This window comes from Haliotis rubra, unplaced genomic scaffold, assembly GCF_003918875.1.
Source record: "Haliotis rubra isolate DU_JTF1 unplaced genomic scaffold, ASM391887v1 Scf4, whole genome shotgun sequence".
NCBI lineage: Eukaryota > Metazoa > Mollusca > Gastropoda > Lepetellida > Haliotidae > Haliotis > Haliotis rubra.
This window is the reverse complement of record NW_025767079.1, coordinates 4,840,567-4,859,261: the sequence shown is the minus strand read 5'-3', so window position 1 is coordinate 4,859,261 and position 18,695 is coordinate 4,840,567. Positions and strand designations below refer to the sequence as shown.

General features: G+C 39.8%; 2 protein-coding genes across 2 annotated transcripts; one reads left to right on the top strand and one right to left on the bottom strand.

Annotated features, from left to right (window-relative positions):
* Positions 1-5,008: 5,008 nt before the first annotated feature.
* On the bottom strand, positions 5,009-6,724 carry LOC124287126 (polypeptide N-acetylgalactosaminyltransferase 5-like). The gene has a single exon (XM_046723609.1). The coding sequence runs from the start codon at positions 6,722-6,724 to the stop codon at positions 5,009-5,011; it is 1,716 nt and encodes a 571-aa protein (XP_046579565.1).
* A 2,857-nt stretch (positions 6,725-9,581) lies between these two features.
* LOC124287125 (polypeptide N-acetylgalactosaminyltransferase 5-like) lies at positions 9,582-11,182 on the top strand. The gene is given in 4 exon segments (XM_046723608.1): positions 9,582-9,766; positions 9,853-10,082; positions 10,126-10,296; positions 10,299-11,182. Coding segments are annotated over 4 exon segments (1,248 nt in total). The 3' UTR covers positions 10,961-11,182.
* Positions 11,183-18,695: the final 7,513 nt, after the last annotated feature.

Sequence of the window (18,695 nt, the reverse complement as noted above, 5' to 3'; positions counted from 1 at the left end):
GATATTGCTGGAATATTGCGTGGCGTAAATCTAAACTCACTCACTCTGTCGTCCGTATTTGTATCTGTTCCAGCTACTACTGGTAAATATCATTTACTGAGAGAGTGAGTGAGTAAGTTTAGTTTACGCTTTTAATCACTCGAAATATGAGCGGAGCAGTTTGGTAGCCCAGTGGTTAAAGCATTCCAGTACCGGCTTCAGTCTACTCCTTGGCACAATGAACAGAGTTCATTCCCTCTCAATGTTGTTGCTAAAGTGGTGTTGGTTGGTTGTTTTACGCCGCACTCAGCAATATTCCAGCTATATGGCGGTGGTCTGTAAATAATCAAGTCTGGACCAGACAATCCAGTGATCAACAACATGAGCATCGATCTATGCAATTGGGATACGATGACAAGTGTCAACCAAGTCAGCGAGCCTGACCACCCGATCCCGTTAGTCGCCTCTTACGACAAGCATGGGTCACTGAAGATCAATTCTAACCAGGATCTTCGAGGTCTTCATTAAGTGCCCAACGAAGCAACGCAGTTGAAAAGACCAAGGGCTTCTGCAAATGATAATGCCCTGAAAAATACCGTACCGTTATTATAGCTAAAATGGATAGAATTTTTGATTAAATAAAAACAAACAACGGTATCGGTTTTGAAGCATTTACTGCTCACAACAAACGACGGAGGTCACTGACCCACTTTTACAAATGTGGAAACGTCATAGAACAAAACAGATGACGTCATTCAATGCTCAACAACGTTAGAGTTCCAGTCTATGTTTTCATTGCTGCATGTTGTAATTTAAAATTAAATGCATAATAGCACAGGTACATGGAACGAATGTGAGTCAGAAATATCGTCAATATTGACCTCAAATTCAAACGAGCCGTACTGATCGAAAATCAAGAGCTGAGCTCCTTATGACGTCACCTAACAACGGGCGTGATAATGGCCCGTCGTCAAGCAATTTGAGGGCATTATTGATTGATTGTATTTCAGAAATGTAGGTAATTCACGCCCATAATTCACATACATAGTCCTTTAATATACTTGACAGAGTACCTTGTTATATAAATTATGACATATTACAATATTTGATTGTTTTGCCAACAACGTTTAAATATGCTTACATGATACATTTAAATCATTTACAATTGTTTTCAATCCAGTTTTGTCTTAATTTAAAACTGTAAAGTATAAAAGCTCCTAACTTCCAAGCGTGCTGCTTGTTACAAATTGACATGATATTAGTAACATTATAGTAATATTTTGCAATATGTATGTATTCATTTCTGGACAATGGACAAATTAAAAGAAAATGTTCTTCATCCTCAAGCAATCGTATTGAATAAATCACAATATAAACTAGTGCTGGTATTGGCATACAACCTGCGATACGATACATCACGATACTAAAGTTTAGTCACGACGATATTATTGCCAAAGTATTGTGAACTTAAGCTGAGATACGATACGAATCCCGATACAAGCGTGGCGATACGATACGTATCATGATACTAAAATCTTTAATTGTAACACCAACTATAAAACACCTGAAGATCAAAACAAAACCATTTTAAAGCATATTGTCAAATTCCGCTTTAAACTTTATACACGGACTTTGTGAATGTTAATAAAATGCGAGCGTTATGTTTGACTCAGTTCCTGACGCAAGAATTTCCGAGAAACTTATGAAGGGAAAATAAATATGCATATATTTTAATCATCAAACAAAAGTAAGTCTTTCTTGACAGATATCGCGATTCGGCAACATTCAAAGTTAAACATCGAGGTATCGTGGCCCATTTGAAGTATCGTATCGGGATATACGACAATGTAAAACTTTGTATCGATTAACAGTATTTGCGGCCCATGAATCGATGCATCGATGCGTATCGATGAATCGTCACACCCCTTATATAAACACTCTCTATTTTCAACGGAGATACTTTCCCAACGTCCTGAATTTGGGGGTACTATCAAGTTACAGTGGCCTGCTCATTTCTGATAACATGCGGGCGTTTTAATGATAATTCTATCCATTTTAACTACAATGAAACGTTAGAACCTGAATCTATTTTTGATAAACATTATTTGCCTCGTGTATGTGGAACACAAGTTAATGATAAGGTATATAACTATCGTACTAAATTGATAGATATATGTAGAAATTTGAGTTTGATTATTTTCGACAACAAACAGCAGTTGCACCGCATGTTGAGAAATTCACAAAAACCCTCGCCTCTTGAATTCTAGAAGTTTCTTAATAAGACTATGGAACAAACATTGAATGATGCAATGCCGGATATTGATACATTTTTCAATCATTTTAAAACTCAAAATAGTGCTGAAGAAGTAATCAGTAATGATAATGAGAGCCCTGATAAAACTGATTTGACTGTGAAGAATTGAATGACAACGCTACAGGAAATCACAAAAGCAATCAAGGATTTGAAAAGAAACAAAGCCTCGGGTGTAGATCAGGTAGAAAACGATTACATTATTAATTCGGTTGGTATCTTAGCACCGGTTTATATTGAATTCTTCAACTGGGTACCTACAACAAGGCCTTTGCCCGAATAGTGGCTTAATGGCATCATAAAGCCTTGATCTATATCAGGTGACACTAAAGATACATGCAATCATAGACCATTTTAAGCTGCTTAGGAAACTGTTCACACGAATACTTGATACGCGACTTTCAAACTTTTATGATAAAACGCGATTTTATCCTCCGCTCAGGCTGGATTTCGTAAACATTTCAGTACGACCAACAACATATGTGTCCTCAGTTTACTTATGCAGTTCCTAAAGTTATCGAAAAGAAAATTGTAATTGTGCTTTCATTGATTTCACCAAGGCTTTTGATACTGTTTAGAGAGTAGGACCATGGTCAGAAATGCAGAAAAATGACATTAAGATAAAATCCTTAATAAACATGTATAAGGATGTAAAATCTCAAGTTCAGGTAAATAATATTTATTCAGATTGCTACCCATGCCTCACCGGAGAAAGACAAGGAGAGGACCTTGTTCCGCTACGGTTCTCTATATTCCTAAATGATTTGGAACCACATTTGTTATCAAAAGGTTGGGCAGGGGTAAGTGTCGATATCAAGTGCCTAGATAACTCCGATATAAATATTAGACTAGGACAAATTACTCAAACTGTTAACCCTGAAGGCAAATCGTGTTAATTTTTGGCATACATGCTTTTTTGGGTATTGAGGGGTGATGAATCCAAATATGATGTATGCTAAGCTCAAATATGCCCCCAGTGCTTCAAAATGCAGAAATCCAAGATGGCCGCCAATGCCAGATTGAAACATGAAAACTAATATATCTCTTTCATTTATCAAGGTAGAAAGTTGAAAGACGTATGCTTTCTTACGTTTTCACATATAGGAGAATGCAATGCATTACTCAATTTCATGATTAAAACTGTAGAAAATTCTTAAGTTGTACATCTTTTGCAAACAATTGTCATTTTTTAAACAATAAATTTGTCGTTCAACTTATAATATCATCCATAAGAAGGTTAATTTGATATGTCCTGCAATGATGAACAAAATGTGTGGAGGTTTGTTTGTCACTGCACATAGATATATCCTCAGTAGTGATAGTCTGTCCTGGAATATTTGGTTTTCACAACTTGGTATATGATAACTTTGCAAACGATCTTGAAAAATACTTTTGTATTGCAGGTCTGAATTGATCTACCAGTGGCTGAAAACATGACCGAAAGCACAAACCAAACTCGAAATAGACCAATTTCACTGGAAACACAATTATGCATTGTATGCCAGAAAGAGAACAAGCAAAAGCTCATGACAGTCAGCAGTGATGGTCTTCGGTCAGTCAATACTATTAGAAAACTTCGTTCTAAATTCCGATAGGACAATTTCATAGAAGTAACTGTTCGACTCACTGAAATACTCCAATAGGACTCGCCTCAGCCAATGTTATGACATAAGGACTGTCGATCTAGTTAAATGAGTAAATTTAAAGTTGAAAGACTAGACAATGCTGCATTGAGAAAAACAAACAGCAGAGGTTCGTCTGGAACCTCATGAAGTGATGTTCTTCGAAGCAAAACATATGCGACTGATTGGAATTAGTGCATCTTTTGTCAAAAACAAGAAAGAATCACTTCATCTCATACAAGAATCCAAAGTCAGCACCAGAATACTTTTGCTTTTTGTGATTACTCAACTTCGATAAAGTTGAATGTGATTATTAGTAAAACTAAAATACTCATATAGGGAGGAGGACCTGCAGAATCCTCTAAAGTAACATTCTTTATGGTAAGAAATGTTTAGAAATAGTTGCTACATATACATATCTTGGGATTAATATGCATAGAAATAGACGATTTAAAAGCGGAATTAAAACATTTTGTGATAATGCACTAAAGGCAATGTATGCATTACTTATAAAGGTCGAAACTTAAATCTACCTTTAGATACTATGTGGTACTTTGGTTGTTCCTATCCTAACAGATAGCTCAGAGGTATGGGGTTTTGAAAATCTTGACATAATTGAACGATTTCACCTAAAATTTCTTAAACTTGCTGCAGGTTTAAGAAACTCTATGCAGTGTTTTATGGTATATGGCGAACTTGGAACACAGCCGTTATACATTAAGATATACAAAATGAGTTTTCTGTACCTCGCATTAAAAAAATGGAATTCAGCACTTACATTGGTACTCACATTCGTTACATGTCATGGTCCTCCTGCACAAAGAGGTCTTAGGGTTAAGATGATCGTAACTCCCATTCTCTAACACAGCCTTTTAAGCAGTGACCTCTGGTCATTAAACATACAGGTAAGGACCTGACTGACTGGTTGTGTTGCCCTATTGTTTCATTCTTAATCGGCAATTTCATACATTTCCGGGTGTGGGCTGCTGATGCATCTGCCAACATTCCTGACTAAATAAATCCTGAATCACCTTGCTCTTAATCGGTTCATGAATCATGACCCTACAAAGCGTTAGATCCTCTGAATTCAGTCAGCTCACTCCAGTTTCCATGTTCGCGGCTCCCGCCTCTTTCCCCACTGCCACAACTGGATGTCGGTGTTGTTACAGGTCTCGGTGATAAGAATCATTTGGGTGGTGTCCACACTTAGACAGAGGCCACTGGCGGACACAACTGGACCGTGTCCATCAGCAGATGGATCATAACGCCACTTTTGACTCATCTGATCTTCGTCACATATTGCTATGGCAACAGGTCTCGTAGCTTCCTGGAAACAAAACATGTAGTTCTTGATTTCCCTGAGTTCCGTGTAGTCCCATAGCTGGTTCCCAAGCTTTCCGTGGCACGAAAGCAAAGCAATGGGTGATTCCAACCTCTTGCTCCCGTAAGCGTCATCAATGCAAAACGTTCTCAAGCCAACATTCCGCATCTCGCCAGTATAAATCCCATCTCCAACAATGTAAGACTCCGGGCTGACGTTGGCAAGGTACCATTCAAACGAATGGCAGTGCAGATCCTGTCTTAGCTTAACCCTGTTAGAGACGTCGCCGATATCAGCCAAAGTGCCATCGTGGTTACGGGCGAAGATGTTGTAGCTGTCCATCCAGACGTTGGCGATTCTGGCAATGTTTCGACTGAAGAAAGGCGGATTGGTGTCGTAATGTTTATGAGGATGGAACATATGGCCAACATTGGAGCAGGGGACTAACTCCAGCCCTCCCCCACACATCCAGGTTTTGAGGGAGAGTTCTGTGTTCTCTGCACCCCACACCTCCAAGCCGGGGTCAAACTGTCCCAGTTTCCGAAACCATCGTTGACTGACAGCAAATACGCATCCTACCATTGCAGGAGAACGGTAGGTGTCTGTTGGTCGTTTTCGTCTTAATTTTTCTCGCTGTGGAACCCTCATCCAAGCAAATCGTAGTTCAGGGAAAGACACCCACTGCAACTGGATATCCTTTGTCAGGTCAATTCCGAAGTCCCATGGGTTAACACCGTGTATCAAAGGAGTGGTGATTATAGTATCATTTTCGGCGATCCTTGTCACCAGTGGTTCCAGCCAGCCAGGAAAACATTCACAATGTGCGTCCATGAACACTGCTACAGGAGCAGTAGACTGTTCAAAGCCCATCATCCGCGCTCTTATCAAACCCTCCCTGGACTCCACTCGCAGTATCTGCACTTTCCTGAATCTGGAGACATACTTTTCCAACGGTTCCTTCAGAACCTCGTCTGTAGATGCATCGTCCACTAAGATGATCTCTTTGATGAGATGAGGTGGAGTGTTGTCCATGATGCTGTGGATAGTCCGTAACAGGACTGACCAGTGCTCGTTGTGAAAGATGATGATCACACCTGTTTCAGGGAGGTTGAAGTCTGTGTACAACGTGTGACATCCTTTAAGACGGATATCAGGCAGAGATCTCTGGAGAGGTATGAGACTGCTAGTATAACTGGAATACTCCCTCTCTTTACTACTCCTTCGGAACCTCTCAGCTTCTTCTTTGGGCAACTTCTCCACATCCACTACCAACGCACTGCCGTTGACTCCAGGATTTTGTAATCCCAACACAGATTCCACAAGTGTAATATTTGGAATATCAGGGAAATCAAAACGGTCATAGATTTTGATAGATTTACTTACAAAGGAAATTCGTTGAAAAACTGTTCTAGCAACCCAGATATAGTTATAGATGAGCGTCAAAATTAACAGGAAAAATAGCGCTGAAACCCTCTTCCGCATAATGGACATCTTTGTACTGAGAAATTCAGTGTTTACTGTAAGAAAGACATATTCAAGCGCCACATGCTCCTGCGCAGCTGTCATTGATGTAAGTGGCCCAATCTTTGTTTACCATTGCACACATATTAGAGTATTGGTGACATATTCATGCATGAGGAAATCAGAGTATACTGAATCAAATACAAATTCATGTTCCACGTCCTCCCGTGCAGCTGTCACCAAAGTTTGTGAAGCAGAATATATTTCCCATAACACAAATATTTGAATATTTTATTCGCGTAAAACAGCCTTCATGAAAAGTTTCGTTTTCTCAAGATTCGAGAGTATACCTGTTTTCATGCACGCTTCAAACGAAAAGGAACAAATTGGTTCGGTTTCGCGGTTTATTTTTACCCTCAAAATTCACTTTGTTATTTCGTTTGGTTGTTTAATGCCACACTCAGCAAATTCCAGCTACATGGCGGTGGTCTGTAAATAATCGAGTCTGGACCAGATAATCCAGTGATTAGCAGCTTGAGCAACACAATGACGTGTCAATCAAAGTCTGATCACCCGATCTCGTTAGTCGCCTCTTAAGAAAAGCATGGGTCGGGTCTGGGCCAGACAATCCAGTGATCAACAGCATGAGCATCGATCTGCACAATTGGGAACCGATGACATGATTCAGGATACGACTCAACCCAAAAGAGTACTAGAATCGGCACTTCACCTACAAAGTGTCATCCCAGATATTACACAATTCTCTTAAAAAAAGTACGGTAACTTGAACTTCAATTTGGATAGGAAGTATAAGCGTCAATAAACTTTTCAAAGACAGGCATCTTATGAACGCACCACCATTTCTCTTTATCACCGCCCATAAACATCAATGGGGTGCACGTGCACAACACAGCAGTCCCACACAAGTGCACTGGGTGTCATTCTTGATTTTCACGGCTTTCAAGAAGGTCGACAAATCACTGTAGACCATGAATGTTGACAATCATCTTGGATCACACTTTACCTAAAGTTAAGCACCTGTTATGATTATTGATGTTTTATTGACAGCTCGTGGCAGACATTGCGTTATTCTTTACAAAATTAAATGTTTGTAATACAAATATTATTCACAAATCCTTTTGCATAAGCACGAACAGGCATCCCCCTTCTACGATATCAATAACAAATCGTGCATAGATGCAAAACTGTGATGAGTGTTATTGTTTGCATACGAAGGTACAAAGAGGTCTTGTGAAAATCAATTACGTCACATGCTGTTGCTCCATAATATTAACCAAGGCTATTTATTCTGATTATTTACAATCTCTTGACATATGACGTAATTATACATTTTATATTTGAAAATAATGTCAGTGCAATGGTCTTGATTATATATAGTGAGGATAGTTTTGATGTTGTACGGGTCAATTGTGACAGTGAAACAAATAGATATGGAAGACAGCTACTCGACTTAAGTAAACATCTTGATGTACACATCGTCAATGGGAGAACCCCGGTAGATAATCCGAATAACTTTACCTTTATTGCACAACAAGGTGCAAGTGTGATTGACTATTTCCTAGTGTCCAGCAAATTATTTCACACAATAATAAAGTTAATCGTATACCCAAACACACTGTCTGACCGTATGCCTATTGCGTGTTCCTTTTATAACTTGTTTGATGAAGATAACCAGGAACTGTTGACAATAACCACTGAACTTAACCATATACCAAGGATTACAATTTTGAATGATAAAGCAGTTTTAGAGCACAAGATACTTTTCATACCATTGTAAACGAATTTATGACAACTTTAGATATAGACATCAACCTAGCAGCTTCAAAACTAAATGATATGATCTTATTTTGTGCATCTCAATGTGGGGAAAATATCTTTTGGTAAACAGAAGTACCGTGATCAACAACCAGCCAAGACCAAGAATGTGAAAATCTAAAGACACGGAAAAGCAGAGCATTACACCAAATGAGGAACTTTGCATGTGACGAAAATTGACTTATATACGTTGAAGCTAAATCAAATTTGAAGAAGTGTTGTAAAATCAAGAAAATTAATTTTGATAAAAAGGTAGCACGTTACATCTCTGAAGCAGGAAATGGAACTCATTGTAAATTATTTTGGACAAAATTGAAATATGCTCTTGGTACAAAATCTAAGATCTCAACAATTTCGTCTGATGTTTTTTGCTGACATATTTTGAAGATCTCTTAAATCCGGAACTTAATGATAAGTGTGAATTTGGAGAGAGTGCTTCAAATTTCATTTAGCACTTTGCAGACACCCGATTCTCATGACATGAGGATATCACATTTGTGTATTCGAGGATTCAAATAAAAAACATTATCAATGGATTCTCTGTCGAGCTTACCCCACCCCACCGTTGGGACATGCAACAGTCACATTACATGGCAAGCATAACTGATCACCTGAACAACTTTGGTGCTTCCTCAATACATATTGAGAGAAATACCAAGATATATTATGTTGTCATTATTTGTTAGGTGTATTTCTAATACTTATAAATATTGTTCCACTGTGCAGCATGATAAAGATCAATAGTCATGCCCGTTTACATTTCATCTCCGTTTACATGAGGCCGAAGGCTGTTCGTGACACGTGTAGATTCAACGCAATACCTTTGATAATTACAGTGTAACAGTGGTTGGGAAGTGTGTGCATCATGGCCTTACCATGCGCACGTCCAAGAAGACGACGAACTATCATTTCTTGTTTATTAATATGCGTTATAGTCGCTGTAATGTACAGTATAGGGACGAACCACAGTGAGTTGTCTCGGGAATTGCCAGATCCCTTGTTACGTCTTCACAACCCCGACGATCCCAATGTGAAACTCGTGTTTGCCCAAATGAATCTGACGGATCCAGGAGTCAATGGTACAGGATTGGTGTTAAATGTGACGAAACTTCCCAAAGGAGAGGCTGAGAAGTTCCGGAGGAGCTTGGAGCAGAGGGAGTATTCCAGTTATACCAGCAGTCTCATACCTCTCCAGAGATCTCTGCCTGATATCCGTCTTAAAGGATGTCACTCGCTGTACACAGACCTCAACCTCCCTGAAACCAGTGTGATCATTATCTTCCACAACGAGCACCGTTGGAGGAGTATGTCCCCCGATTCAGCAAAGTGCAGCTACTGCGAGCTAAGTCCAGGCAGGGTTTGATAAGAGCACGAATGATGGGTTTTGAACAGACTACTGCTCCTGTAGCAGTGTTCATGGACGCACATTGTGAATGTTTTCCTGGATGGCTGGAACCATTGGTGACAAGGATCGCCGAAAATCAGAGTATAATAACTACCCCTAACCTTCACTGGTTAGATTCTGAAAGCTTCAAAATCCACAAATGGGGACAGCGAAAGAATATTGCAAAACCCATTCTCACCTTCCCCAATCTTTTCTTCACCTGGTCCTCCATGTCAGAAGTGGAAGAAGAGAAAACGGGAGACTGACCCAGTTCGGTCTCCAGCCATGGTTGGATGTGTCATTGCCGTCAGCAGGAGTTGGTTCAAGAAACTTGGTATGTTTGATCCTGGTTTGGAAATCTGGGGCGGGGAGAATACCGAGTTATCCTGAAGACGTGGCTATGTGGAGGTGGACTGGAGATCATTCCCTGTTCCAATGTAGCGCACATGTACCATCGTCATCGATCATCAGAAGAAAGTGACATCAGGTACAAAAGAAACATCGCTCGTGTGTCCAACGTGTGGTTGGACAAGTACAAACATTACACTGACAATTACGACGGTAGCATTGCGGATTATGGTGACATTTCGGATAGGATAGGTCTAAGAGATTCACTGAAATGTCATCCATTTGAGTTTTATTTGACACATGTTTATCCAGATCAATTCATCCCAGGGAACGGTATTTACACAGGGCCAGTACGAAATGTAGAGGTTTCTTTCCACTGTCTCGACTCAGGAGGCGGAAAGAATGGGGATTCAGTCAATGTTTTGTTGTACTCTTGTCATGGGCAAGGGAATCAACTATGGGATTTTACAGAGCATCATGAGATTAGAGCTGGAGGACAATGTTTAGATTCAGGATATGGAGATAACGTTGTGATGCGGAACTGTCACGGTCAGAGAGGGAACCAGGAGTGGGAAGTGGTCAGTCTGGAGGGTCACGTGCTGCTCCGGTCTCACGGAAATTGTGTTGGTGTTACCAAAGATAAATCTGCTCTTGTCTTGGAGAAATGCCACAGTTCTTCACTACAGCAGTGGACTTGAAAGCAAAACAGGAAACCTAAGATTTCATGACCATATTTTCCTATCACTTTTGACAATGATGTATCTCAGAGGGCAGAAAAGCAGAGGCAAGTACAGGTTTTTTATCATGCTTAGCATTATTTCCCCAGTGTATCTCTACCTAGCGAGTTGATTTCGCTTGCGCACATTGGATTGGTGTGTACATTCGTTCCAGTAATAAAGGTTGCTTTTACTTTGCTTTCATACACACACGGGTTCTTGTTCATGCAATAGATGTGCATGTATATTGGTTTCTATTCATACTGCAGGCGCTAAATTGCAATCGGATATACATGTACAGAGGCCCAGATAAGCTGCGTATTATCCGGTTAAAATACGCATAGAAAATTTCCAGTTACGCATTGAAAAGTAATTGTTGCGTACCAGTTACGCATTTAAAATGTTAGATACGCAAAAAGTTTAAAACAAATGCGTGCGGAATATATTTATAAAAATAGCTTGCATTATGAAAAAGACATCGATTGCTATCAAGTTGTGCTGTTAGTATAGGACAAGTCTTATACTGTCAGTATAAGATGAGTGATTTTTTATGAAATCATTTCCATTATATTTAAGTTGGTTTTGATTAGATATGACGTAAGGCAGAACATACCTGCATAGTAAACTTACTCAATGACATAATACTTAGGTGAGTAAAATGACTGAAATACGCACATATTTGAAAGCAGTGGGTAACTGAAAATGAAATACCCACTCAACATTCATAATACCTACTCCAAAAAAATACAGTGGGTATAGCACCGACATGAGCTAAATCTTATCTGGAGCTCTGCATGTATATGCAAACTGGTCAATATCTATGCTGTGGCTACGGTATTGCTTTCGGAATACAACATATACATTGGTTGTAATTCATATAGGAAACACCTGCATTTCTGTTCGATATCCATATGATTTGTTCCTATTCATGTAGAATGTACTGCTGAATTCAAAGTACATATCAGGGCGGTTGGGTAGCCTAGTGGTTAAAGCGTTTGCTCGTCACGCCGAAGGCCCGGGTTCGATTCTCCACATGGGTACAATGTGTAAAGCCCATTTCTGGTGTCCCCCGCCGTGATGTTGCTGGAATATTGCTTAAAGGGGCGTAAAATTTCTGCAGAAATGCATTTTCAGAGCTAGCCTGTGAGCTTATGAACACGTGAACACACTGGCACATGATCGTTTGAGTTCATCTCCTCGAGATCTATCCAGTGATATAAGACCGCCTCCGTGGTGTAGTGGGTACAACGTCCGCCCGGAGAGCGGAAGGTCGCCGGTTCGATCCCCGACCGCGTCATATCAATTGACGTTAAAATATGGTACTTGTTGGTCCCTGCCTGGCGCTCGGCATTAATGGGTACAACAAGGACTGGTCGGCTCGGAGTCAGTATAATGTGTGTGAGTGGGATATTCATGCTTCACTGCGGCATGGTATCTCTGTGGGCTAGCACTATAAAACCAGCTTCAGTCTGGGCTAGGACAAGCAGCCGCACATACACATACACACGCATGCACGTCGTCATACGAGCGAAATATTCTCAAGCACGACGTTAAACCCAATTTCACCTCACCTCTAGTGATATAAAATATGTCATTGTGGCTTGCTTCCTTCGGTGTGTCAAGTTAGGACTCCTAAGTTGTCCCGCCCGGCCTTAAACAGATCGAACCCATGGCGTTGAATACTAAGTGCGGCGTACAACGATAGAGAGAAAAAAAAATGAAAACAAAGTGTGAGTGGGTGAGTTTAGTTGTACGCCACGTTTAGCAATATTCTAGCAATATCACAGCGTGGGGACACCAGAAACGGGCTTCACACATTGTTCCCATGTGGGAATCAAACCCGGGTCTTCGGCGTGACGAGCAAACGCTTTAACCACTAGGCTACCCCACCGCCCCCAAAAACAAAGACGTACCTGCGAATTGTCCCAGGTTAAAACATCCAATAAACCTATGCCTGCCTGGATTATTCTCAAGCCCGAAGTATCCATCCAAACTGGTCACAATAATATCTTGCTTGACCAGTCCTTGCCTCGACGACCAATTCTAACAGAAAAAGTACGCAGATGTCGAACTGTCCTCCAATTCTAAATTTTAATAAAGTTGCTAATTTGAGCATGAAAACTATTTAAATTTACACGAACTCATCTGTTGATATATTTACTGTATTTTAGGACTAGTTACCACCGGTTAGAAATTGAGAGTGGAAATGACAGGAAATACACTCCACAATACGGTTGTGACGAACTCAAAGGGATCAACAATTCTAGCTGGTTAACCGTAGTTCGTTATCACCGTAGTTCGTTATCACCGTAGTCGTTATAACTGTAGTTCGTTACAACTAGTTCGTTATAACCGCAGTTCGTTATAACCACAGTTCGTTATCACCGTAGTTCGTTATCACCGTAGTCGTTATAACCGTAGTTCATATAACTGTAGTTCGTTATAACCGTAGTTCGTTATGGCCGTAGTTCGACATAACCGTAGTTCGTTATAACCGTAGTTCGTATTACACATTTTAACTAACAAATCCAGCAAGTGGCAAAAAGTCGAGTTCGATATATCCGTCATTTTGGTTGAGTTCGTCATAACCGTAGTTTACTGTAAGTCAAATGTTCGAAGCTGCCGACGAATTACACAAGGTGAAGAAACAACCAAAAGTGTATGTCCCAGCTTCCTTTGGAGTAAGATCTGTTGCAGCATTAAATAAACTGTTGCAGTGTAATAATGCAAGAGCAGTTGAAGAGCTTGCTAAATTCTTTAAATTTATCATCCAGACGTTCAGAATGTCATTACATGTAGTCATCTACACCTATAACTAGTCGTTCTCATTTCATGTAAATCTTCATCTCGCTGTGTGTCGTCGCTTTGAGTGTAATCAAGTTCAGTTCGGCCGTAATGTTGGAGTTTGCGAAAGACATTGAGACAGTATTTGCTTATTCGTTCACTGAATTAGCTAGAGCAATACATTAAACCTGTCATTCATACGACAGCCATACGGCTCATTGTCACTATAATATACTACTGAAATAAAGTAACTGTGCATTATTTGATGTTATGCAATGTTTAATGCAAACATATGATTCGTGGTGTTTTCCTTCATCACTGGTTAACGTTGACAGGATAATATCGAAATCTGTATGATTTGACACAAGGCATCGTGATACGCCCTTCAGAAGTCAGTTCACAAATTCAGTATCGTGTGTGTCCACCGTTGGCGTTAGTGGAGTCTTGGCAACGACGGCGCATAGCGCTTGTTCCAATCCAGCTAACGACAGTGTCTGATTCAGGGCTTGACGTAAACGTCGATCCATTTCATCCCAAGCGTGCTCGATAGGGGTCAGGTCCGGAGAAACAGTTGGCCAGGTCAGTACCGGAATGTTCTGCCATCTGAGCTGTCCCGATGAAATCTCGACTCGTCAGTGAACAAAACACCATCCGAATCTTGTCTGCTGTACCGTAGAATGCTGTCTGCACGAGGCAAGACGTGCCTGTCGGTGACGTTGGAGCAAAATTGGACATATAGCAGGCCGTCGGGGCCGGATGTTGTGCTCACAGTCGGTTCCGTACAGTCCTGGAACTGCAGTCTGGAATCGATTCCTTAAATGGGTCAACCGAATGTGGTTGTCTTGCTGGCGTGACGTGTTCCCATTATGCTGAAAACGTCTCCATAGAGACAAGATCGTGTTTGGATGGACACCAAAATGTCTGGTCACTTCATTTTCGGCCAGTCCAGTCTCCAGCATACCCATGGCGTGGAGACGCTGATTTTCTGTAAGCCATAGGTTCAGGTTGAAATTAACGTGTTTTCCACAACAATCAGAGGCTAGAAAAAAAATCAACCGTTCTTCAATTTTCAATATCAGGTGTGTGAACTTCAGGTGTCAAAAAGCATGCAAACAGTAAGTTCATTGTGCACAAAGTGCACGTGCCAACGCAATACGTGACATCAAATGTCATGCAAAGTACTTTACTACATGTTTATTATGGGTTACTTTTATATATTTTCAAAAATACTTTATGTTATACAATTTTATGTTATGCACAGTTACTTTTTTCCATTAGCATAGGCATGACATTTCTTTGACTGTTTTGTATCAACAACTAATCTCAAAGGTCACCATCGATTTTACATTTTTCTCTAAAAAACAACAACATTTTTGTCTTTTTGTTTTCGTATGTAAATATTGATCACAATACAGGCAAACGATTCCTTTTTGATTGAGTGTGCATTTTCTTGCTGGTGGGAATATACCACGTGTACTGTCTGAAGCTCGAGCGTGTCGTTGACAACGAGTGTGTTCGTCTTTGCGCTGGAATGAGTGAGTGAGTTTTACGCCGCACTCAGCAATGTTCCAGCTATATGGTGGCGGTCTGTAAATAATCGAGTCTGGACCAGACAATCCAGTTATCAACAGCATGAGCATCGATCTGCGCAATTGGGACTTTGCGCTGGAAACGGACCGTCATGTATGCTTTGATATAAAATATTCCCGTGAGAAAGAAAGGCTTTCTTAAGTTTAGACTTGATATACCACCCCTTTGTTATGAAAACAGCCTGCTTGGTCTTGGCAAGCGATCAACGCGTGAAGATCGGGGAAAGCATGCATTCTGCGCTGTGCCTCGTGGTACCTTCGTAGCACAAACTGAGACCCTTTTGCTCAGATAAATTGGACTGTAGGATTTGTGATTCCGTATGATACCTGGACGGAAGGAGCTATTTCAAATACCTCCCATCACAATCGGATGTGCGTGCCTTTGAACAACACTTCAGGGTGGCAAAGGTAGCACAACCTGCCGAAAAGCGTTCTCACTGAATTCAGATAGGTAAGTGACAACGTCTATGAAAGTACAGAATAGTATTTAACTATTAGTATTGTAGGAAAGAGTTACTTCCGTTCCCCGATTTCTTTCTTCCGCTGATGAACAGAGGTAACGCAATGTGGTCCGACCCAATATATTGTAATTAATTTTGGGCTTGAAGTTATCTTTATGAGTTCTCTACCAGTAATTGTTGTGTTAGGTTTTGTTAATAATTCTAGTATATATTAATTTTTATATATTATTAGGGATGGGGGAACGGGAAGACTGTTACCGTATTGTATATCATAACTGATAGATGCTTAAATATATTGGACCGCCCCCGTGGTGTAGTGGTTAGAGCGTCCGCCCGGAGAGCGGAAGGTCGCGGGTTCGATCCCCGGCCGCGTCATACCAAAAGACGTTAAAATATGGTACTTGTTGGTCCCTGCCTGGCGCTCGGCATTAATGGGTACAACAAGGACTGGTCGGCTCGGAGTCAGTATAATGTGTCTGAGTGGGGTATTCATGCCTCACTGCGGCATGGTAACTCAGTGGGCTAACACTATAAAACCAGCTTAAGTCTGGGCTAGTACAAGCAGCCGCACATACACATACACACGCATGCACGTCGTCATATGAGCGAAATATTCTCAAGCACGACGTTAAACCCAATTTCACCTCACCTTAAATATATTGCTGTTTGTTGTGATGTTTGTTTACTGCATGCTTGTTCAAACGTGTTGAATATTTTGTTATTTGAATATTTTGTCATTCTTACCTTTTTTTCCACACAGAATCACCACAAACTGGATGCTACTGAATCAAGCGATTCTTCATATTTCACAGCCTTTTTATGTCACTGGAGTTGACTTTGTGTTTTGATTGTATTTTGTATGTTGTCTAATGAAACATTTGTAAATAAAACCATAACCTAGACTTTAGATTTTCCATATAGTATGCTTGAATATTTGTCAAACGGTTTCCTTTTTCTCCACGCTGACAGAACAATCAAGTGAATGAGTTTGTATGATATTTCGCCGCTTTTAGCAATATTCCTGTAATGTATTTGCTACAAAGAATTCCTGAATCTGATTAACAATAATATTATTGGTTTTCAGCAAACAAAGACTAACAAAGATGAACTACAGATTGATGGTTATATTGTATGTCTCAAACATAGGACTGGTGCCAGGAGAAGGTCTGGGGGCACTGGAGTAGCCATTAGGAAAGAATATAAAGATTTTGTTACTAAATTAAATGATACCTGCAATTATGGAAGATCGGCAAAGCATTATTTGATTTAGATCAGGATATGTACCTTGGTATAGTATTCATACCACCCGAAGGATCTGAATACACAAATGCAGACACTTTTCATGCTATTGAACAGTCAATTTTACGTTACCTTGCTAAAAGCCCATATGTCTCTTTAGTAGGGGACTTTAATGCAAGAACAGGTACATTATGTGATAAGATTTTTGATGATTTCCTGAAGGATGAGTTTAAGGATAAGGTAGATATTGATGAAACGTTAGAATCTGAATCTATTCTTGATAAACATTACTTGACTCATCTACGTGGAACACACTTTAATGATCAGGTAAATAACTGTGGTCCTAAATTTATAGATACATGTAGAAATTTGAGTTTGTTTATTTCTTAATAATTTCTCCTTTTTGTTTAAGGATTGGCTGAGAAACATTGATGGGCAAAACAACTTGCAAGGATACCAGTGTAATAGACTATATTTTGGGCATCACTTAAATGTTTGAAACTTTTCACGAATACGAGAATTCTCACCATTTTTTTCTGATGTCCATTAGCTACTTGTTCTCAGCCTGAAAACCTTACACTCTCCTGATTCAAGTTGCGGTAATCCAAGTATTTCTAACAGTTCATTGGAACACGTCGTCGTGACCCGGGTTCCGTGAATAGCCAAGCTGAGAACATCACGGACGTGCTTACTAACGTTGCACGAGAAACATTTGGAACTCGTGAATAAGAAGCGCGTGAAACGTAAACATGAACCGTGGTTCGGAAATGAACGTAAATATTACGGAAAACGCTCAATAAAGCGAGAAAAAACGATTTAAAAAAAACATTATATCTTGAACAATTGTTTCGTAAAACTTCAAAAGAAAAAAAAGAAATGTATGGATAGAAACATTCGACAACATAAACTAGCATTTGCACGACATGTGGAGAAATTGACAAAATCACTCACCTGTGAACTTATTAAAAAATATGGATGAAACATTGAATGATGCAATGCCAGATATTGAAATCTCAAAATAGTGCTGAAGAGGTAATCAATAATGATAACGAGAGATCTGATTCTATTTCAGAAACATATGACTGTGAAGAATCGAATGACAACGCTGCAGGAAATCACAAAAGCAATAAAGGATGTGAAAAGAAATAAAGCCTCGGGTGTAGATCAGGTAGAAAACGATTACATTATTGATTCGGTTGATATCTTAGCACCGGTTTCTGTTGAATTCTTCAACTTGGTACTTACAACTTGATACGTGACTTTCAAACTTTCGCGATTTTATCTTCAGCTCTGGTTGGATTTCGTAAACATTTCATGACGACCGACAACATATGTGTTCTCAGTTTACTTACGCAGTTCCTAAAGTTAACTAAAAGAAAATTGTATTGTGCTTTCATTGATTTCACCAAGGCTTTTGATACAGTTTAGAAAGTAGGACTATGGTCAGAAATGCAGAAAAATGACATTAAAGGTAAAATCCTTTCTTCAATAAGAAACATGTATAAGGATATAAAATCTCAAGTTCAGGTACATAATATTTATGTAGATTACTCTCCATGAATCAGCGGAGTATGACAAGGAGAGAACCTTTCTCCGCTACTGTTCTCTATATTCCTAAATGATTTGGAACCATATTTGTTATCA